The following is a 22,168-nucleotide window of genomic DNA, read 5'->3' on the forward strand; positions in this document are numbered from 1 at the left end:
GTCAGTTTAATGAACAGTCTTATTTCAACTACAGGATGAAGAAATTAATCAGCAGAGTCAACTAGTAGAAAAACTGAAGACACAAATGTTGGATCAGGAAGAGGTGAGTTTTGCTTTTGCATCTATATTTTATTTTCATTGTCTTTCCATTGAAGAAATCTTTGGTATTTGGAATAGGTCACAGTTTATGACCAGGAAGTAAAATGGAAGTATTTTATGCAAAGGCAGTTGTCTTCCCTATGCAGAGTTAGCAGGTTGTCAAAACTGAAGGTAACTTGATTTAATGTAAGAAATCTGTTCTAAGGTTTACTTCTGATCAGTTGCTGTACACAGAGGGAAGGGAGAGGAGGGAAATCTATTGGCCCATAATGAAAAGGGAAGTATCTGTGTGTTAATTCACACCATCCTTGCTAAAATATTCAAATTATTTGTATGCACATGTTGCCAGGGATATAAATTAATGAGAGGAAATTCCTATTAATAATGAAAACTTCATTTAGCCAAAATATTACAAAAATTATTTCTGTATAGCACAAATGTTAAAGTAATCTTTGTGTGCATATTCAGAAGGAAATGGGCTAAGGACTAGGGAAGTTGGAGCTACTGTTGAATCTAATTTAAATAAATAAATCTGCTTTTTAGCAATTGTATCCTTTGTCTAGTTATTCTTCAGCACTTAACAGTGTTAAAATGCTGAAGTTTAGTCCCTAGACTATTGAGAATTCCAGACTCCTGAGTAGTGTTCAGTGGCTTTTTTGAGAATTTGCAATATTACACGTGCATTTCTAGTTGCTACTCCTATGTCTTCATTTGTAATCACTTCCATTTTTAGGATATTTAAAAACTTAAAGAACTGTGAATATAGATGGTGAATTTAGTTCTTCATTATATTCTGTTCTTGGTATCTTTATTGCATGAAGCTAGTCACTAGGAATGTAGATATAAGCTATTGTACAACTAAAAGCATTAATAAAATTCAAGATATGTGTGGAGTTTTCTTAATGATTATTTATTGTTGTATTTTTATTAAACCTCTGTCAATGTTGCAGCTTCTGGCATCAACCAGACGGGACCAAGACAACCTGCAAGCAGAGTTGAATCGCCTTCAGGCTGAAAATGATGCTTCTAAAGAGGAAGTGAAGGAGGTGCTACAAGCCCTTGAAGAATTAGCTGTCAACTATGATCAGAAGTCTCAGGAAGTAGAAGATAAGGCAAAGGAATATGAACTGCTTAGTGATGAACTCAATCAAAAATCGGTATGAAATTGGGATAAGAAATTACTCATAATCTTCAGTGTGACTTTCTTTCCTTACCTGTATTTTTTAAAGTCATTTGAAAATGTTTCACAAGGGAAAACGAGATCCTAAGTCTAAAACTTACTTCATTTTTGCAGGGAATGATTATCTAAAACCTGTAAGCTTAAGAAAAAATGTATGGTGATTATTGACCTTGATAGTGCTTGTCTTTTTAGTGCCTGTGACATTTTATTCCCTGAAGTGTGTTCAGAAATATCCTAGGTGTCAAAACTTAAAACTTTCATTACATGCTGGTGTTGTTTGCCTTTCTGATGCAGATGGGAAAATCCTGACTTAAGAATCTGCTTCTTCCAATCTTGAAGTTGCAGTGAGCATGCTGCAGTTTCTCTTGAAAGGAATGTGTATTTGCCTGCTGTGTGTTTGGAATGTGAGATAACTTACCTTGATACCTTCAAAAATGAGCAGTTTGGTTTACTTTCTGCAAGGAGTAGTTGGGGATGTATTCCACAAGATGACCCTTGTTCAAATACAGATGCAGCTTCAGTCTCACAGGCTACTCTGCACCTCCTTACATCCCTGAACTGACATCCTCCTTACATTTCTGAACTGACAGTTTTGGTAGCCAGTTTTTGGCAGACCTCAATCAGTTTTAAGTTAAGCAGTTAATACTCTACCTACTGTCCTAAAATTTTAAGTACTGGAAAGGATCAGCATGTTTGCTGGCATTGCAGACAATATCAATGACACAAGTCTCACTCGTCTCTGTTCTCGAAGATAAGAGGATCTGAGTCTTCTAGTGGCTGTGTCTTCCAATTTTCAGTTAGGAACATTTGACATGGGAGAGCACTAGTGATGTAATTGAAGTTCACAAGATCATGAAACTTCTTTTTAATCTTCTGAATGTTCTGAACTGGTAACTTACATCACTTGAAGATTGGCCAAAGTCAGAGAATTATGAAAGTCAGAGTCTTATGAGCAGCATTTAAAGGCTCTTGGAATAGGCTTGCTCTGTGTGTATGATTCTGAAGTGTATGGTTTGTTTTTTGATGGGTTTTTTTTCTTGTTTGCTTTATTGGTGTAGTTTTTAGTTCTAGGTACTGATTCTAGATATTAAAACTAACATCCAGTGAGTGTCATGAATAACTCAATCTGCAAGAAAGCAACTGTTCAGAGGTGTCATAAAATGAAGACATCCCAATCTGGCACTGCTAACCCATGCAGTAAACATCCTTTGGTATCTCTGTCTGAGATGCAGACTAATAGCAGACTCTTGAGCATGCAAGCTGCTGAGCTGCAGCCACTACCACCACAGCAGCTCAAACCAGCTGAAAAAGTGTTCAAGAATAAGTATTGTGCTTATGAAATGTCAGTACTGGAAGAGTATTCTCATTTTTTGATTTGCAAGTAGGGAAGAGTTAAGAGCTCTGCAGATAGATAGAACTGAAATAGTTTTAATTTACCAAAGTATGGTGGAAACTGTTGGACTTGCTGTCCATTTACCCTTTTCTGTAAATGTGATTCCCTGCAATATTTAATTGTATATAACTCTAAATGCTGTTTAACAGTGTTAACACTAATTTTGTTGCAGAATTTTAAGATTTTGTGAGTTGAAGGTCTCTGTCCCCAGTACTTTTTAGTTCTTTCAGAAGAAATGCTGGTGCTCTGTAAATAGTATGACACTAGTTCCAAGAACAAGAGTTGTTTTGTTTAATCAAGGGTAACTTCTTTTACTGTAGGTCACTTTAGCCAGTATAGATGCAGAGCTTCAGAAACTTAAAGAAATGACCAACCATCAGAAGAAACGAGCAACAGAAATGATGGCTTCCTTACTAAAGGATCTTGCAGAGATTGGAATTGCAGTAGGAAATAATGATGTCAAGGTAAGAGTTAATCACTGCTGTTTTCAGTGCCATGTATTAAACACATACATTGTGGATAGGTGGGGACATTTTCTTAGTATGGTAAAAATTACCACCATAGGAAGCTTCATCTATATTGATAATTTGGACATAAGCTTCTCCATTGCTTGTATTGTGACTTAATCACGTCCCAGACAGAATTTGATTATGCACAGACGAGGAAGAGCATGAATGATTTTTTTCTGAAGCAGTGTTATACAAGTGCTGTGACAGTGTGAACTTCAAACAAAGCACTTCAAAAACACAGCAGACCCCACTGGTTGGCAAAGTAAACCCATAGAGTGCCCAAAGAAACTTGATACTCATGGGAGCCAAGGGCAGAATATGCTGAGAGGTGACCAGGGTGATGAGCCCATCTGGCCTCTACACAGGAGCACTAGGGCAGTCACAGGCAGGCCAGGTCCCTGGGCTTGGCTGGCCAGGGGAGTTCTGTCTCTAAAGCTCTCAGCAGGGGCACTGAGAAGAAAAAGCTCAGAAACCTCCCCAAGTTCAATGGCTTAAACTAATCTGTCTGAGACACCTCCCCCACAGGAAGTGTCTCCAGCACTGCTTACCTGTGTTCTCCAGGACAGATACATTGATCTGGAAGGACACTGGGATCTGCCCATGGTTGGTGATCTCCAGGGTGCTTCTCTCAGTGAAACCCTTACTCAATCCTGTTATCAAACTGCTGTATGAAGTGGTCATAATCAACAGCATTGTCTTGGAAATCTAATACTGACTTACAGTGACAATCAGGATGACACTTGTATTAAAAACAGCATGAGGACATGAAGTAAAAGATAAGTCTAGAAGATGGCTGTAGGGCAAGAATGACTTGCAGTAAGTCATTCTGAGCAGTATTAGAAATAAATTGTGAATTGCATTTACTTCTTCAAGCAACTCATTATCTTTGTACAAACTTCTCCATAATCAATCAGAAAACTTAAATACCAAAATGTAAGTTTGTTTGTTTGTTTGTTTGTTTGTCTGAAGTTCTGTGGTTATCAGTTGAGGCTGGGGATATGTCCTGGGCATTAAGATGCTCCAGTGCACTGTTAGTTCACTTCTGTTATGTGAACTTTCTAAATGTGCTATTCCACCCTTTGCAGCAGCCTGAGGGAACTGGCATGATAGATGAGGAATTCACAGTTGCAAGGCTGTACATTAGCAAAATGAAATCAGAAGTGAAAACAATGGTGAAGCGTTGCAAACAGTTAGAAGGCACACAAGCTGAAAGCAATAAGAAAATGGAAGAAAATGAAAAGGAGTTGGCTGCCTGCCAGCTCCGGATCTCACAGGTAAATATTTCTCTACAGTGCACAGTGTTCTTTATAAATTAAATTCATTAACCTATTAGGGAAAAAAAAAGTTGCAGGGTTTTTTTGGCACCTAACAAAGCACACTGTGAGTGAACAGCCATAAGACTCAGCTGTTTCCTTAGTACTGTCATCAGAGTGGATGCTTCTAAGTAATTCTGCATGGCAGGAAGTCAGAATTCCTGCAATTTATCTGTAGCCTGCTAATGCTTTTGTAGCACTTGTATTAAATACTGGAGCCTGTATGTTCTCCATCACAGGATTCTTTACAAATGCAAGTCTTACAGAAGCAGTGGCTGGTGGGCACTCTGCCTGCTAATGCCCCAGGCTGGAAGTGGGAGAGGTAATAGCAGAGTAAAATTCCAAGAGGTTTGTATAGCAGATTAAATTTATTTCTAATGTGAGAAAGGCCATTTTAATGTGATTTTTAGAAAAGATAAGTAATGTGAATTCTAACACTTCTGAAAACTGTAATCTAGACATGCAGTTTAATATTTCTGTATTGTTTTTCATACAGATAATCATCTCTTTTAAAATCAGGAGATGCACATTTCAGGGCAATTTTATAAATACAGTGGCCCTCTCTTGCCTCTGTTATTTTTTAACATTCAAAACATCTCCCAACCAAAAATGTATTTCATTCCAACCCAGAATAAAGACATTGTCTTAAAGGCTGCATTACAGATCTCGAGTAGTCACATTCTTCTAAGAGTCTAGCTGGCACCATTTTTGTTTTGAGATGAGGTTACTTGTTGTGTAAAAAATAAGTATGAACCGTTTATGCAGATGTAATTCCATGGTACCTAGTTCCAAAGCAAATGAATCTTTTCATTCCACAAGCATGAAGCCAAGATCAAGTCACTGACTGAATATCTTCAGAATGTGGAACAGAAAAAGAGGCAGCTGGAAGAATCTGTGGATTCCCTTAATGAAGAATTAGTTCAGCTCCGAGCACAGGGTAGGACTTGCCTTCCTACACCCCACCCAGCACCACCATTTTAACAAAATAGTGATAAATGTAAAGTGGGAATTGCTCTGTTCTGTTTAGGTTGAAAGGTAGAGCTATAGAAAGGCTTTTTGCTACTAAACATGTAGCATTAATCCATGGTAAAACATGTTTGCTGCTTGAAAGAATTGTTATTGATAGGATTAAAGGTGTTACTAATTTAATTAATTTTTGTGGTGGGAGGAGACTTTTTCTAAATTGTAAGGTGTTGGCAAGGGAAGGGAAATCAATGCCATCATCCATGTGATTGTGTAGATACCTGGCTGAATGGTTTTTTTTGTTCTCTATCCCTTCTAGAAAAGGTCCATGAAATGGAGAAAGAGCACTTAAATAAGGTTCAAACTGCAAATGAAGTCAAGGTGAGGTAATTTCATTCCTTAAAAAAGAAGAAAACCCTAAAAACCCAAATTTCCCCCAGAGTGAAGCCTGGTGGTAACTCAGGGCATTTAATATGTTCTGGTTTTTTCTAATAGCAAGCTGTGGAGCAGCAAATTCAGAGCCATCGTGAGACACATCAGAAACAAATCAGTAGCTTGAGGGATGAAGTTGATGCAAAGGAGAAGCTCATCACTGAGCTTCAAGAGTGAGTACTTGGCTTTATTTTAGTGGTGCCAAATGTCTCTGGACTGGGCAAGTACAGAAGCAGAGTACAGTGGGAGGAAGTGGTGAGAGTTTCCTCCAGAATTGTCCTTCTGGCTTCTATTTTGTTACTGAATGGGCTAAGAGCTTCAGCTGATAAAGTATTTCCTTTGTGTTCAGCCAAAACCAGAAGATGATGCTGGAACAGGAACGTCTGAGAGTTGAGCATGAGAAGCTGAAAGCGACTGATCAGGAGAAGAGCAGAAAACTTCATGAGCTTACGTGAGTGATAATGAAAGTGATGTGTGAAACAAATGTGTGTGGGGACACTTGCTCTACAGGTAGTGGCCACTGATGCAGTGCCTCTCACTTTATGGTATCCTTGTAAAGAGCATACTGTACTTTTTTAGAACCTTTGCACTGCATGAATACTTAAAATAAGGAGTAAAATTATGAAAGATATGAAGGCCACAACTGCTTTTTTGTTATTATGCTATGGTTTGGAGTAATTAACTTTTCAATTTGCAGCTAAGTGTTGCATTCTGTAAGACTGCAAGAGTCTTCTAACAATTCCCCTTACTCTTTTTGTGGTTCTTGTGTTCCCTTAATCTTTTTATAGTTCTTAGGTGATTTAACTTGTTAGGTGGCTTTAATTGGTTTATTCTTAAAATTAAACATTGCATGCTTCATTGATGAACTAAATACAATGTGTTAGTGAATTAGAGACTTGAAAGTTAGTGGAAAAGTGGAATTACATTCTGCTTGCAGGTACTATCCGAGTCAAACTTGAAAAGAGTTCTCAGCTTCTAGAAATCTGACCTTAGTCTCCTGGAAATCTTTCTAAGTGTATCAGTTGTAACCCCTTCCTGGTGCATACAAATTTATCTTTCTAGAAGCTAAAAATACATTATACTTAAAGTACTCTTTGAAAAGTTCTTTTTGGTTATGTTTAAAACACACAGTGGTTTTCAGGGGTTTTTATCATGGTATTTGAAGTAGTCAGAGGGACCTGACTCATCTGTGCTGGTAACCAAGAAGTAATGCTTGCTAATTTTTTTTACCTTTTTGTTTGTCCTGTGTAACTGACTAAACTTTTAACAGTACTCTGATCTTGTGATTCCATCTTATTTTGATTTATCTATCTGCCACAATGATTACAAAACTTACATTAACTGCAATAGATGTTCTTGTAAGATTCATTCCTCTTCAAAAGATTTGCAGAGTTCTAAAAATTGTATTCTGTGTCCTCCCCTAGACTTTTTGAGTCCAGTTGTTTTCCACTGAATATCATAAATGTGCATGGCAAATGACAGACCAGGAGCAATGCAGATTATTCACTTTAATTTTTTCAATTTGAAGTTGTAGGAGATGCCTGAAACTATTTATCCTGGACAATGGATAGGATAGTGGCATTATTTCGAATATTTTATTAGATCAAATGTTTGGTCATTTAACTGTGAGCTAGTAGTGAAACTGACTGAGTGAGGAGAAATTCCAAGAGGAGAAGAAGTTTTTTTAACTACTTAACAGGAACGCTTCATTTTTTTCACTTAATGTTCTGATCTCAGGTCATAAAAACAAAAGTGCACATTTCTTTCCTGTATTCTGTCATCTTGGTAACTGCACTGACTTACAGTTCTGAGAAAGAACATTTCCTGTGCAGAAAATGCTTTCAGAGTAACTGGCAAGACAGCAGCTCTGTACACAGATAATCATCAGGTTCTATTCCTGTACACTGACACTTTTGTTTATTGCTGGTTTTGCCAACTTGTTAAGAGTGAGGTGTTAAAGAAAACAAAGAGAACAATTTTAATCTGGTACGTGATCCTTATTTCAGCTGGTCACAGCTAAGAACATTTGTAGAATAAGATCTCCCCAAATAATCACTCCAAAGCGAACTCTAAGAGTTTTGTCTTTTACTATTCCAGAAACTTTTACAATTTATGCATCTGAATGTACTTGTTTGTATTCAATATTAAAAGTGCATCCCTCTTTTCCTTTGGCAACTCCCCCAATCCCACCACCCCCATGCCATACAGATTTCTGAGTGTCATCTGTTGGTTCCATCTTTAATTTAAGACTTCAACCAAAATACTTTTTTCATTTGTACCATAGAGTGTTAATTACTGTAGTCCTCTAAAAGAAAATTTCTGATTTTTCTAGGATATTTCAGGAACAATTTATTTTCTTTTAGGGTTATGCAGGACAGACGGGAACAAGCAAGGCAAGATTTAAAGGGTTTGGAAGAGACTGTGGTAAGTAGTCAGAATATATTCCAAAGCAAATGTCAATATTTGTCTTTTTTTTTTTTCTTTCAGAGTTTGTTTGGGTTGTTTTGTTAATTTCTTGTTCTTAACTCTAGGCAAAAGAACTTCAGACTCTTCACAATCTTCGGAAGCTGTTTGTTCAAGATCTGGCTACTAGAGTGAAAAAGGTAATGTGGTGCTGTAGTTAAACTTGTTGTTTCTGAGAATGCTGCATGAATTTCAGTTTAGAACTAAGTTAGGAGCTGATGTTTATTTGGTTTAATTTTTATGGCTATGCAAGTTCAGATTTGTTGTCAGCCCCCTGTCTCCCTCCCCCTGCAGAGTGCTGAGATTGACTCAGATGATACAGGAGGCAGTGCTGCACAGAAACAGAAGATTTCCTTCCTGGAGAATAATCTTGAACAGCTTACAAAGGTTCACAAGCAGGTACAGTGAGACTTCATTTCAAATTTTAATGAAACAACTCCAGATCCATTATTACAGCAGCAACTGTCTATTGGTCATAAAATAACTTTTGTAGGTAAATACTTCTACATCTTTAGTGTGTCTCTTGATACAGGAAAACTTTAGTCTATTGTTTTGTGACATAAATTATTTAGCTGTTTTAAGTACATGTGGGTGTATGATAAAATAGCTGCATTTAAACAGAAAGGGATCCAGGTTTGTGTGTAGACTGCATATATGAGTCTGAGGGCTGCTTGCCTGTCTCAGATGGAAGAGGTGTCTCTGGGTAGCAGGTTCTTCCACAGTAACTGATTTTGCAAATGACAGTCTCAATGTCACTGACCTCCATAGATTTACTAAAAGCTTAAACAGAGTTAATACAGCAAGCCTACTGCTTTGTCTCTTCAGGGGTGAGGAGGGTGTTTGGTTGGCTCTCCCTGTGAAGGGAGATAGCACAAAAATAATCACTTCTGGCTTGTAGCTGGTACGGGATAATGCTGATCTGCGCTGCGAACTTCCTAAACTGGAGAAGCGCCTCAGAGCCACGGCTGAAAGGGTGAAAGCTTTGGAGTCTGCCCTGAAGGAGGCCAAAGAGAACGCTTCTCGCGACCGCAAGCGCTACCAGCAGGAGGTAGATCGTATAAAGGAAGCTGTGAGATCCAAGAATATGGCCAGAAGGGGACATTCAGCACAAATTGGTGAGTACAGAATCCCCTACCCCAAAGCTTCATCTCTCCTACTTTTGTTTTGTTTTTGTGTATATGTGATCTTTCAGCCATCACTGAAACTGCACATATCAATGTGATCTATTTTCTACTGTGAGTAATATTTTGGTTAACAGACTGTGTGTGGAGGTGGTACTTTATGGTTGTTTGCCTTTTTACTTATTTTATTTGGCCTTGGAAAAGGCTTACCAACCTAGATTTCTAGTCTGAATATGTTATATTTCCTAGAAGAAACAGTACACTGCATGTGAGTCTTAATCTCTTAGATAATTCCATTCCAATTTCTAAGACTAAAGAGATATTGCAAGGAAACAAGAAAGATTAAGCCATCACCTTCAACAACAATATCAACAAAAATTACCTGATCTTAAGGGGCAGAGGAGCAGACAGAAACCCACAATATCCGAACATCCTTAATTACCTTTTCAGTTCTTTGTTCCAAAACATAGAGTATCCACAGCCCTCTCTAGGGGAAAATTACAGAAAAAAGGGTGGGAAGGTGGAGGCAGAATAGTCATATTCCTTTGCTGTTCCACTTACCATTACTCTGTAAAGTGCTGAGGATGAAGAAGGTGTGTGACCTGTGGAGAACTTAACTGTGCACATTACACTACAGCTGTAGAACTGAAGGCCTTCAGTCAGCAATACACGTCTCTTAATTGTTAATGTCACTAAAATGAGTGTTGCAGTTAAATTTTGCTCATATTCTGCAGGTCTGCAAGGAGGTGTTGCAAAATAGTTTAAGTTTTTTGGTCACATGAAGTGACAGCTTGCAGACAGGTGCTTTTGTGTCTTAATTGTCTCTCAAATGGTCTCCAAGAAAACAAACAGTTCTCTAGTGAGAACTGAGGTACACAGCCTCTTGTGATTAAATGTCTAGATGAACTAGTCATGTCCTCCTGGAGATGAGTTTCCTATAAGGCAGTAATTGAGAAGTGTTTCTCTGCTGCAGCTGCTACCTGTAGGTTCTTTTTTGCCTGCTGAAATTTTAAGTGCTTCTCTTTAATATTACAGAACTTTGTGAAGTCCTACACATACCTTATGTGTGTTCTGTTAAGAGCTAAGTGCAAAATTGACTGAAAATACAGTTTATTAAGTGTATGCAGCTTATGAACAACCTGCCAAAACTGCTGGATTTTTACTTTGGCTATAGAGCAAGTTTTATTTTTGTGTGGTGGTAGGTTGATGAAGCAGTGTTATCTGTGCAGTATTGGTACACAGGACCATGTGCAGAGAGAGTAACTAGTGACTTTATCAATAAGGAGATGTGAGAAGGACAGCAAGTATGATTGCTTACTGATACATAACTCTCAGGAAGCTGTCTTAGTGTTGTGTCTTATTTGAGTTCTTATTGCCAAAAAAAAGGATTCACAGAAGGTAATAAATTAGGTGGCACAGATATCTCTTGTGAAGATAATCCTTATCAGAAGCTTTTTGAGCTTTAACAGGGAACAGTAAAAGCAAAATCTTGTCTATTCCTCCAGGGTTTGTTGTAGTTGACACTAATCTGCTACGTTCTCACAATGCCATCCTCTAAACTTGTTTTCTTATTCCAAGCGCATTCAGTTGTGACTATTGCATTTGGCTAATGATATCAGTAAATTTGAATAATCCAAGATACTGTTGTGTGTATATTTGTAAGTCCCATTTCTTGTCGTGCAGCTAAGCCTATCCGCCCTGGCCAGCATCCAGCAGCTTCTCCAACTCATCCAAGTGCAATTCGCGGCGGAGGTGCGTTCACTCAGAACAGCCAGCCAGTTGTGCTGCGCGGAGGCGGGCGGCAGGACAAAGTGTAAGTTTGTCCTGTAGCTTTTTGTAAAATGTGTGATCAAACTGCTTTGTGTTAGGTTTGTTACAGTTCATTCTGTGGCATAAAGCCACTTGAATAGTCAGATTAACTCCTCCTTTTTTCAGAATTTTAGCCCCAGAGGAATGGTAAAATGTACACCTGACTAAAGATGCTGCTGCTTTTCTTCTAAAGTGTGTTTGCTGTAAAATGGTAATTCTGATGGTGTTCTGCAGGAGTAGAACTAAATGTGGAAACAATCAGCTGGAGATGGTTACCAGTCAAAGACAGTAGCCACTGTTGGAGAAAGGGTTGGATATTTTAAATTCTTTTGGCTTGCTAGTATCTTTTAAAATACAATTTTCTTCAGGAAAACATTCAGTGATGAAATAAAATTTTCCCTATTTTTACATGTTATTTATTTACTTTGCTTACTGTGTTTGCACACTGCTTTGTGTGTCAGTGATTTGGAATTATTTAACGGAAGAATTCGTGTCCTTATCCAGTAAACTTAAAATGTTAGCCTAGCTAAAATGCAGTTACAGTAATTGAAATTAAATGTACACTTACCTTAAAACATCTCTAATCTCCAAAGTAATTACTTGTTGCATGGTATTAAATATGCTTAAGTTGCTTTACAGAATCATCTCTCTTTTTAATTAATATCTGTGTTATAGTTGGTTGATCTGTTGTTCACCTAACAGTAATGCTTTACTTTATATTCTCTGTTGTCATCTTTACTTTTGCATGTGTCTATAAATGTCTTCTAGACATTTCCTTAGTTAATTATCTGCATCTTCAGTTTGAAATACATCTAAAATGGGGTGAGGTGCTTGAAATCTGGGTGCTCCTCTTCTGAAGGGCTCCAGAACAGTTTGTCAATCTTGTTTCTATTTGTTTCTTTTCATTAGCTGACTGACTTTTCCAAGCTTTCTCTCCAGTTCAAAGAAAACAGGGCTGTAGTACTACTCAGGGTACCTGATTCTGTTCAGAAATGTCTCTTAGTAAATAAGAGGTTGAACTGATGGGTACTTCAGCCTTGAATAACATTTGCCTTGAATGACCAAGGAGTTGCCACTAGCCAGGAATAGCAGCAACAGTTGTGGGAAATGGAGCTGGGCTCTAAGTGGTTTCTGTCTGTAATGTTTACTCCATTATTACAATCCATATTGCATACCCAGTCAGTTTGTGGTGCTGTAAAATCGTTGGTAGCAGACAGCATTGCTTAAATGCTTTGTGTGCTGTGTGATTTCTTATTTTAAAGTGGGTTTTTTATTAGCATTTATCTGAGTGGTTTAAGAACTGGGCTCTTAAAGGCTGTGTAAATAGTGATACAGTCTACTGTAAATGTAAATAACTTTGCTTTTGTGTCTTAACTCTGTGATTTTTTTTTTTCATTTACAGTTGCTGAAAAGTAAATGCAGCATGAGGAGGATTGGATATTGTGTAGAGGGAGTCATTCCATGACAATAATCTCTCCTTTTGGGGACTGTAGGATTATTTTTTGAAAATTGTATAAATTATACCTGGCCTGTACAGCTCTTCCCCCTTCTACAAATTCTGCTAACTGATTCCCAAAAAAAACCAACTAGAGTGCAATTTTGGCGTCTTGAAAAATGACATGTTACTTAAAGTGTAGCTCTGCTTATTACACAGTTTGTCTTTCATGTCTTAAATTTAGTCTGCACTGTGCCAAGCTGAATGTATGTTGAGAAAAATCTTAGTTCCAATTTTCTAGCTTAATTTGTGTACATCTTATTGTCTTAGGGAATGTGCAACAGTGTTTAAGTATACTTCCATTTTTATCACTTGACATAACACTACATGTCCCACCGAATTAGGGCGGCGCTCTGCATTACAGTGTTCCTTTGGAATGCTGCATTGGAGCTGGCTGTGTTTGGACAGTGTGAGCATCCTGGAGTGCTGACACTGAAGGGTTGGGTGAGCACAGGGCTCTGTAACTGTTACCTCACCCAGTGCCCGGCCACAGGGTGACTTAGAGTTAAATACTGTACACAAATAAGGGCAAACCTGAGTTTACAACAAAGAACTTTGGCAATGGATTGTCCCATCTGTCCTGTTCCTGGTTCTGCACACAGTATGGTCTGGTGGAGTGAAAACATTCTGCTTCATTCTGATGAGCCTGTCTGTCCATTTGTCTGTATCTGTGACAGTTCACTTTCACTATTTTGTAATAGTGAAATGAGGGCAATCTAAACTGTAACTTTATATTCCACTACATACAGTACTGGAATTTTTGACTAAAATTTTAATTTTCAATTTAAAAATACTTTTTCAGCAACAGGCCAATGAATTCAGATACATGAATAAAGGACACAACTTTTTAAAACTGATGTATCCAGAAATGCCAGAGGCATGTGTTTAAAATAACAATAAAATAAAGTGCTACCCTGAATTGTATTTGTAATTCATTTGTAAGTAGGTATATGAAATGTCCAAAGTAGTAGTTGTTGAATATTTTTCTTCTCTTTGCAATAAAGTCCTGTAAAGTGGCTAACAAAACAAAACGTGGGGTTTTGATTTTTCTGTTTTGTTTTGTTTGTTTGTTTTGAGCTCTGGTAGTCTCACTGAGCTGAATCCAGGGTTTAAAGTTTTATAGTATAATTTACTTAACTTATTCATAGGGTTTAGCCACTATAATTTTTAGGACAGCCTTCTTCTGTATAGAAGCTAGTTAGTTACCAGGTCTTTAAGAAAGAAGAAACTTAGTGTTGCTGGAAGAATTCAATGAGTTTTTCAGACCTGGTTGATAAAACTTTTTGTTCTGGCTTGAGTTTTTTGCTGGGTATTCATTTATTGTGGAAACAGTAGAAACTCTGTGACTGTTCAGACAGCAAATCACTTTCAATTTTTATATTATAAAATAGGCAAACTATTTATATTATGGTGGAGTATAGTCAAATTTTAGACCTTGAACCACTTTTTTTCTATATCTACAGTAGTCTGAATTTTTAGTAGTTTGATTTTTAAAGGTTGAGTGTATCAGTTGGAAATCCCACTATTTTGGAGTTCTCAGCTTTTAAGACAGTTTTCTTCACTAAGGCCGCCGAACACTCCAAACTTGCAGTTGTTTTAGAGCACAGTTGAAGGCAGCATAATGAGGGAAAAAAAATAAAGAAACAACAACATATTTTGAATTAAATTTCTCATCATGGAATCAGCACTGTCCATCATCTTTCTCAATGTTAACTACAGGTTTTCAGGCCTTCATTTGTCAATGTGCAATCATAAAAACAACACACTCAAATGAAGCAGGATTTTTTCTCATGCCTGTGAATGAGGGTTTCATTCCTGTAGGTAATTGTCATGGGTTTTGGTGCTGAAAATTGCTGTGTTTAAAAAATTAGATTAAATAGAAACTAGTGTGTAGCTCAGTGTACATCACCTTTTTATATTTAAACTTTTTTTTTATTTTAAACCTTTTATGAAGTTTACCAAGAACTGCCTCTTAAAATGTAAAAAATGAAAAAAAACCACACAACTTTCTGTGCTTTCTGGTTTGGCTGTCATAGGTCAGCCAGACAGGACAATTACTGTAATTTGTAAATGAAAGTATTCAGTCTATACAGGGAATGTTCAACACTGCTATTTCGACTTGCAGTTTTTGAGTGGTTCTTATTTTTATGTTCCTCTAGATCATATTTTTAAAAGATGGTTTAGGATAGGAACTTGGTGAAATAATATTTATTTCTGGTGAACAACTAAATTATTTACATAACTTAAATGCTGACTCACTACTGTGTGTAACTCTAAATTTGACATGAGGACAAGTCTACCTGTGGAATCTGATTTAACTTCAGTACACTTAAGATGCATTAAAACAATTGGTTTGGGGAAGACGCCATATAGTTTTAACTTACCTGCATGCTGTAAATGTATTTGTGTTTAAATAAAGAGGAGAAAAATCTTTGAACTTTTGTGCATTTATTCCATTTATTATCTCTACAAGTGCTCAAATATGTTGGTGCAACAATCTTCTCCAGGCGTGTTGAGTTGTGCTTGGGGCTCTCCTGAGTGTGGTGTCACTTGTCTGTATGGTGGTGCTCAAAGCTCTCTTTTTATCCACATGCTTGGACAGCTGTTTCCAGAATCCATGTAAACTTGGTTGGAAAGGAATTACCATGAGTTATCACTTGCTCTGTGAGCCTCTCTTTTCTTAAACTTGCTGATTTGGTGACCCCTCATTCTGGTTGAGACAGATTAATCAGTTTCCAGTATTTCTGTGCCATCTAGATTTTTGTAGGCTTGTTTTCCTTTCCAGGGACTCATTTTCCTTTACCAGTATCTGTGATAGCTGATTCTGCTTTTTCTTAGTGCTATTGAACTGATGTTTTTTATGGAGCAGTGTGGTTATGCAAGGCTGCAAACAACTTCTGGATAATTTCCACAGAAAAAGATTTAGCTAGATGTATAGCCTTGATCTATAAATATATATATAAAAAGCAGAAAGGAGGTGATGATTTAAGTCTGCCTGTACAGTTACTGTAAAAGCAAAGATCTCAGGAGGAAGAAATTGCCATCTGTAAAACTGTTCAGCAGTGAACTGATCTAGACTGTAAAATATGTCCTAGTGTGCCCTGTTAACAGAAGATGGCTCAGTCACAGAGCTCCCTTTTTGAATAAATCTCTGAATCTGCTAGGGGATGATCAGCTCAGACCTCTTTAATTGCAGACAGCCACTAAGGGATGCTCAGAAAGGAAAGAAAATCTTTCACTCTGAAGTTTCTTATGAGCAATGGAATGGTCCAAAATCACTTTCAAAAGTGAGCAGAAAATATGACTGCATCTCTGCCAGGGGAAAGCTGTTGTTCCCTGCACTGTCAAACTGGTGAGGAGTTCATTGGCCGGCCTAGGTCCTTCCCCCTTGAATGCACCGAGGAGTTGTAACACCCGTTTAGGAAGTGTCAAAATGAATCACTGTTTAACGTGTGCTATGTGCAAAACTGCCACTTAAGTACGTATTAAGGAAATAAATGACGAAGGAAACACCTCTGGAAGATGATCACTGTGAACTGATGGGCACGTCAGAGTTTTTGCCTGGGGAGTTTTGAGCTCATTTTTTGCCTGGGGACTTTTGAGCTCCCGAGTCTTCCTGAACTCCGCACGGGGCTGTTCATTGTTCTATCTTTAGCCAGCCCTTGCTGGGGGCAGTGCGGGCAGGGCAGTTGGAGCCGCTGCCTCCTTGGGGTGTTTCACTGCCAAAGCTGAAGGGGCAGAGGGTGCCATCAGTCAGCTGCGCTGTCGGGGGTAATGGGGAGAGGAGAAGAAAAGAAGGAAAATACAGCACAAAAGAAAGAGCCTGTTTAGCCTATTTGCATTTGAAAAGGAAAGTAAGAGGCTAATGGTTATAAAGGGAAAGCTGAGGCGTTGCATAGCGTGGTGGGGCATATCCGCCCCCAGGGATGTCCTGCAGGCTGTGCTCTGCGTGGTGTGGGCACGGCGGTGTTGGGGAACAGAGCTAAATCCATGGAGTGTCTCCACCTCCGGTACCGAGGGAAGTTTGATGTGTACCTGCAGCAAGGAGAGCAGCATAACCCACATTCTCCGCGTTCCTGAATCCACAAAACTGGGCGTGGAAATAACTCGGAGGTGCCCCCGGGTGTGTGTTACAGCTATTTCCACGGCTGCTCTTGTGTAAATGCCTGAAAAGCCCTGTCCTGTAAGTCAGCTAGATTGTTTCCTCAGTTGAAGACAAATACACTTCACAGCTTATAACAGTGTATTGAAGATACCTGTGACTCCCCTTGCTCTTTCAGTGGATTCTTGATTTTGCTTTTGTCAGGAGCAGCGTTAAAAAGGAAAGGTAAATTAGCTCAACAAAGTGTAAATGTCGGGCGTTATCCTGTCTGCTTATCGCCCTCATCAACAGACCAGGGGCGTGTTGTGCGTCCGGGACAGATGTTTTAAGTGATCACTCATCATCCGATAAACAAGCGAGTATTTGGAGGATGTTTTGTAATGATCTTCCCTGAGAGGGTGTAAATGATTCTTTGAATGCTTTTTCTACAGGAAATACCCTTCAGCAGAAACCAGGACAGAGCTTTGTCTGCTGCCCAGGAAGGCTCGTTTGAGCCACAGCTCTGCGAGCCTCTCTGTGCCTGCAGCAGCCTGGTCACCGCAGTGCCCGGGGCTGGTTTGCGGGGGGCGGCAGCAGGGTGAGCCTCCTTCCTGCTGCTCCTGCAGGAGAGGATGTGCTCTCACACTTGGCCGTGTCTTGGCTTGCAGGGGCAGCGCAGCTCCTGCTGCTCACACGCGGGAACAGAGCCCTGGTCCTGTCACACCGGGCTCAGCCGCTGCAGAGCTCCCCTTTGCCCACCTCGGGTGTGAGTGACTTGTCCCTGTGCTGGGGGAAGGGACGAGCTGCCTCCTTTTCCTGGAAGGTGCTGATATTGCTGCTTCTCCTGAAAAGCGCTGGTATTGCTGCTCCTCCTGAAAGGCGCTGGTATTGCTGCTCTCCTGAAAGGTGCTGGTATTGCTGCTCTCCTGAAAGGTGCTAGCATTGCTGCTCCTCCTGAAAGGCGCTGGTATTGCTGCTCTCCTCAAAGGTGCTGGTATTGCTGCTCTCCTGTAAGGTGCTGGTATTGCTGCTCCTCCTGAAAGGCGCTGGTATTGCTGCTCTCCTCAAAGGTGCTGGTATTGCTGCTCTCCTGTAAGGTGCTGGTATTGCTGCTCTCCTGTAAGGTGCTGGTATTTGGTATTGCTGCTCCTCCAGGCCTGCTTTCCTCTCAGACACGAGGCCGTGTGCTCAGGGTTACACAACAGGAGAGGAACTGAGCCACAGGTCATGGAGAGGAAGGAATTCAGGCCAGGCTGTGGTGGGGTAATAAAGGTTTTAAGTTTGGTCTGTGACACTTTCTAGGTCTGAGGTTCAGCTTGACTTCAGGCCAAATAATGAGTTCCTGGGCTGTCATCCTCCCTGCCCAGTAAAGAGCTGTTTTGTTGATGAGCCTGCAAGGTGGTGATGAAGTGTGAGCCGCTCTTGTGATCTCCCTGCTCGGGGCACTAAACCGAGAATTGTCCAGCCGTGCCGAGCTAGTGAGGGACAGCCGGCCCTAACCTGGCCCCTGCAGGAATCTGCCCGAGACCTCCCGGCCGTGAGCGAGCACGGGGGCGATGTGGCCTCGTGTGCCGGGCACGGCCGGGTCAGCGATCCAAGGATCCATTGCTCCGTCCCTCGGGCCGGGCCCCGCTCTGCTCTGCCTCTGCCCTCAGGCCGGAGCCCCGGCCTCAGCCGGGCCCGGACCCGCCCGGGACGCGGCGCCCGCTCAGCGCCAGGGGGCGCTCGGGCTCCCCGTGCATTCCCGGGATCGCCCTCGGTTCCCGGTGTCCGGGGCTCCCCGTGCATTCACAGGATCGCCCTCGGTTCCCGGTGTCCGGGGCTCCCCGTGCATTCCCGGGATCGCCCTCGGTTCCCGGTGTCCGGGGCTCCCCGTGCATTCCCGGGATCGCCCTCGGTTCCCGGTGTCCGGGGCTCCCCGTGCATTCCCGGGATCGCCCTCGGTTCCCGGTGTCCGGGGCTCCCCGTGCATTCCCGGGATCGCCGTCTGTTCCCGGTGTCCGGGGCTCCCCGTGCATTCCCGGGATCGCCGTCTGTTCCCGGTGTCCGGGGCTCCCCGTGCATTCCCGGGATCGCCCTGGGTTCCCGGTGTCCGGGGCTCCCCGTGCATGTCCGGGATCGCCCTCGGTTCCCGGTGTCCGGGGCTCCCCGTGCATTCACAGGATCGCCCTCGGTTCCCGGTGTCCGGGGCTCCCCGTGCATTCCCGGGATCGCCCTCGGTTCCCGGTGTCCTCACGGCCCGGGGCTCTGGGCACCGCTGCCCACCCTGGGTCCCTCTGTCCTCGGCCGTGCTGCTCCTTTCCCCCGAGCTGCCCAGGATTGAATCCCGGCGTTAAAACACCGGGAAGAGACGCGCGTTATGTTTCCGAATAAGCACCAGAATATTGTGCTAGGCATTTTCCACTCTTTGTTTAAACCACTTTTTTTTTTTTTTTTACAGGAAGATGCTTGGAAATGTCGCAAAATTTGGTTACTTTATTTGAACTGCAAAATGACTGGTATGAATTTATGGCAGAAAGTCAGACCTGTGCAGTGGGTGAATCATTATCAAATCCACTCATAGGTGAGGCTTGAGACATTTTTGTATTTTTCTCTCTTTTCCAGCTGACTTGTCTCCATTGATCCACAGGCACTTGAGCAGCACAGGAGAGGTGGGAAGAGTCATTCCTGATGAGAAATGGATTTTTTCCTCCTGCGCTCATTATTGTAGAGGACTCTCAGTTTCCCTTGGCAGCCTGTACAATGGGCTTGCTCTCTAATAAATGCAGATGGCATTAAATTAACGTTTCATTCCCACTGTGACAAACAGTGGCATCCAATTCCAGCACAGGATAATTCAGTAACAATATTCAGCAGACATGTACCTCGCCTGTTATGGGCTAAATCAGTGATGCAGAGTTCAATTTGGACTCAAAGCATCCACATAACTTGGAGTGAGTTTATTAACCTTTATTAGCTGGTGAAAATGAGCTGGGAAGCGCAAAATGTGAGAATATGCATAATAATAAAAAAGAGCCAAAATGCATAAAAATAAGCATAAAAGCATGAGTCAAATCTAATAAAATTTTATTTCTACTCTTCATGTAGTTCTAACTGAAACCTATGCAGGAGCTGTCAGGGGAGGAGAACTGTTTCCACAACTGACTGCAGGAGTGTAAGCACATGTGGACACGAAGAAAAGGATCCTTGGTTCATATGCTGGGCTGATACAGCTGGTAGCAATTGCACTGCCAGCCTGGGAAAGGATGGAGCTTGGCTTTGTCGTGTTCTTGGTCAGAGTTTGGAGAGCCAGGACAGAGCAAGGCTGTGGAGGAGGAGACCCAGAGGCATCTGGGAACTGTTGCACCAAAGATCTGCAGTAGAGAGGAGCAGAGACCCACTGCAGGGAGACTCCAGGGGCCAGTGAGGGGCGAGCAGAGCCCCCCAGCACCAGGGAGATGCTGGTCCTCAGGCAGGACCTGACCCTGGGGCTCCTCTCTGCTCCCCCCCTGCTGCCCTTGCTCCTTCCTGCTGGTGCTTGCCTGGTGCATCTTCCCCTTGGAGCCACAGCACACGTGGGAAAGCACTCCGGGGGGAAGTGGATACTGAGCTTTTTGAGACAACTTGCAGAGAAGCAGAGATTTTGCAAGGACAGGAAACTCAGCCTTCACTTTTACAGCATGCCCCGGGGTTTTGTTCTGCACATCAGCAGTTCTGCAGGAGGGAAAGGACCGGTGGCAGCCTTGGAAAACACAGGGTTCCCCTTTCACTTGTGCTCAGCTTTCTGGGCTGTGTGTTTCTGAAAGGCTATTTTGGTGCATGCATTCTCAGTGAGAGCAGTGCTTCAGTTAGTGCTTGGCATCAAATCTTAGGGGTGCTGGCTGCTTTTTACTTTTCATCAGATGAGATATTTAAAAGCATCTCATTTGTGTCCCCTAGAATTAGTCTGAAGATTCTCATCACACTTGGTTTTTTATTAATGGAAGCTTTTGGAGACACATCTGGCATATTTTATTGATCATAATCTCATGGTTGGAAGCTCATCTTGGTAGCTATAGCAACAGATTTTTTTTTTCAAACGTCAACATAGCTCCACAAAAAGTGGAGTAAGGGGGAGCAGATAATTTAAATTGCTAGACAGCTAATAACACCTTCTTCTGTAATAACTCCTTCTTCTGTAACCAGTTCTGAGATTTCTGGTTTGATACAGTAAATACTGAATAGGAACTAAATCTTTCAATGACTACCTCTGCTGTGGAAGCTTGTGAAATGCATGGATGTGCTGTCTCAAGAGTCTTTTTTTGCTGATTGCCCATTACTCCCATCCTCTGCCAGGCTGCAGGGATCATGAGCAGGCTGTGGGCACAGACCACGGAGGAGGAACAAGAGTACAAAGGATGCAATTGTAGCCCTACATCTAATACCCAGTGAAGGAGGGGTCCCAAGCACTGCCCACAGCAGCAGGGCTCACTCCTGCTCTTGGGGGCAAGAAGCACTCCCAAAACGTGCCTGGGAGCTAAGATTAAATGATACAGACTGAAATCATTACCTGTGAGTGTGCTCTGGTGCCCAAAGACCCCTATGAGGTTGGCACCACTGAGTTTTCTCATCAGAGATTTTTCAGCCATGTCTGCTCAGGCACAAGTGGGACCTGCAGGTGACCTGGCCTGCACTGTGGGTGGCTCCTTCCTCTGCCTCCAGCTCCAGTGCTTGGCTCTGGGAGCCAGCAGTGTTTCTTCATCCTGCCTTACAGCAGCATCCTGCTAGCACTTGAAAATGGTGATGCTGGGACAGCCAAGTACAGCAGTGGGTGGATGCTGTTGCCTCCCTGCTTTCCCTTGGGGCTTCCCAGCAAGGCAAGTGGAGAACCACCCTTAGCCTCCAGCCAGAGCTGAAAGTCAGATCCAGCTGTGGCTGCCTGACTTCTTCAGGTCTGCAAGAAGCTGCATAGGGTTATAACCAATACTTCCAAGAGATTTCTAGACATTCAAACCTTCACATCATCTTCTCAGCAATTGAAAAAAAACCCAGGTCTTTGGAAGTGCTGGAGAGCACAGCCCTGAGAAAATTGCAGAGGGTGAAGGGCAGACACCTTCCCTAGGGGCTGCAAATGCTTCCAGTTAGGGGCTGGAAAATGTTCCCACCAGCTCCATGGCGAAACACTTGGGTGTCCTTAACTTGTTCCCTCAGATGGTGACTGCATTCTCCCAATCCTGCTCCCAGTGGGGGAATTTCCCTGGGCCACACAGCCTCGGGCAGGGCTGAGGTTCTTGGCAGCCCCCTACAAAGGGCCTAGGTGGTGATGATGATGATGGTGATGATGCTGGTGGT

General features: G+C 41.7%; 1 protein-coding gene across 1 annotated transcript in view; it reads left to right on the forward strand.

Moving 5' to 3' along the window:
- The window catches only part of KIF5B (kinesin family member 5B), a 33,692-nt gene extending 18,478 nt beyond the window's left edge, over positions 1–15,214 (forward strand). Inside the window, exons 13-26 of the mRNA XM_058020837.1 lie at positions 35–103; positions 1,050–1,256; positions 2,993–3,136; positions 4,267–4,455; positions 5,314–5,431; positions 5,777–5,838; positions 5,953–6,062; positions 6,239–6,340; positions 8,253–8,313; positions 8,421–8,492; positions 8,647–8,751; positions 9,251–9,467; positions 11,157–11,286; positions 12,685–15,214. Of these exons, the coding sequence (XP_057876820.1) occupies positions 35–103; positions 1,050–1,256; positions 2,993–3,136; positions 4,267–4,455; positions 5,314–5,431; positions 5,777–5,838; positions 5,953–6,062; positions 6,239–6,340; positions 8,253–8,313; positions 8,421–8,492; positions 8,647–8,751; positions 9,251–9,467; positions 11,157–11,286; positions 12,685–12,691 (1,593 nt within the window). The 3' untranslated portion in view covers positions 12,692–15,214. The remainder of the gene's footprint in view (positions 1–34; positions 104–1,049; positions 1,257–2,992; positions 3,137–4,266; positions 4,456–5,313; positions 5,432–5,776; positions 5,839–5,952; positions 6,063–6,238; positions 6,341–8,252; positions 8,314–8,420; positions 8,493–8,646; positions 8,752–9,250; positions 9,468–11,156; positions 11,287–12,684) is intronic.
- The last annotated feature ends 6,954 nt before the right edge of the window (positions 15,215–22,168 follow it).

The sequence above is a fragment of the Melospiza georgiana genome, chromosome 1 (genome assembly GCF_028018845.1).
Source record: "Melospiza georgiana isolate bMelGeo1 chromosome 1, bMelGeo1.pri, whole genome shotgun sequence".
NCBI lineage: Eukaryota > Metazoa > Chordata > Aves > Passeriformes > Passerellidae > Melospiza > Melospiza georgiana.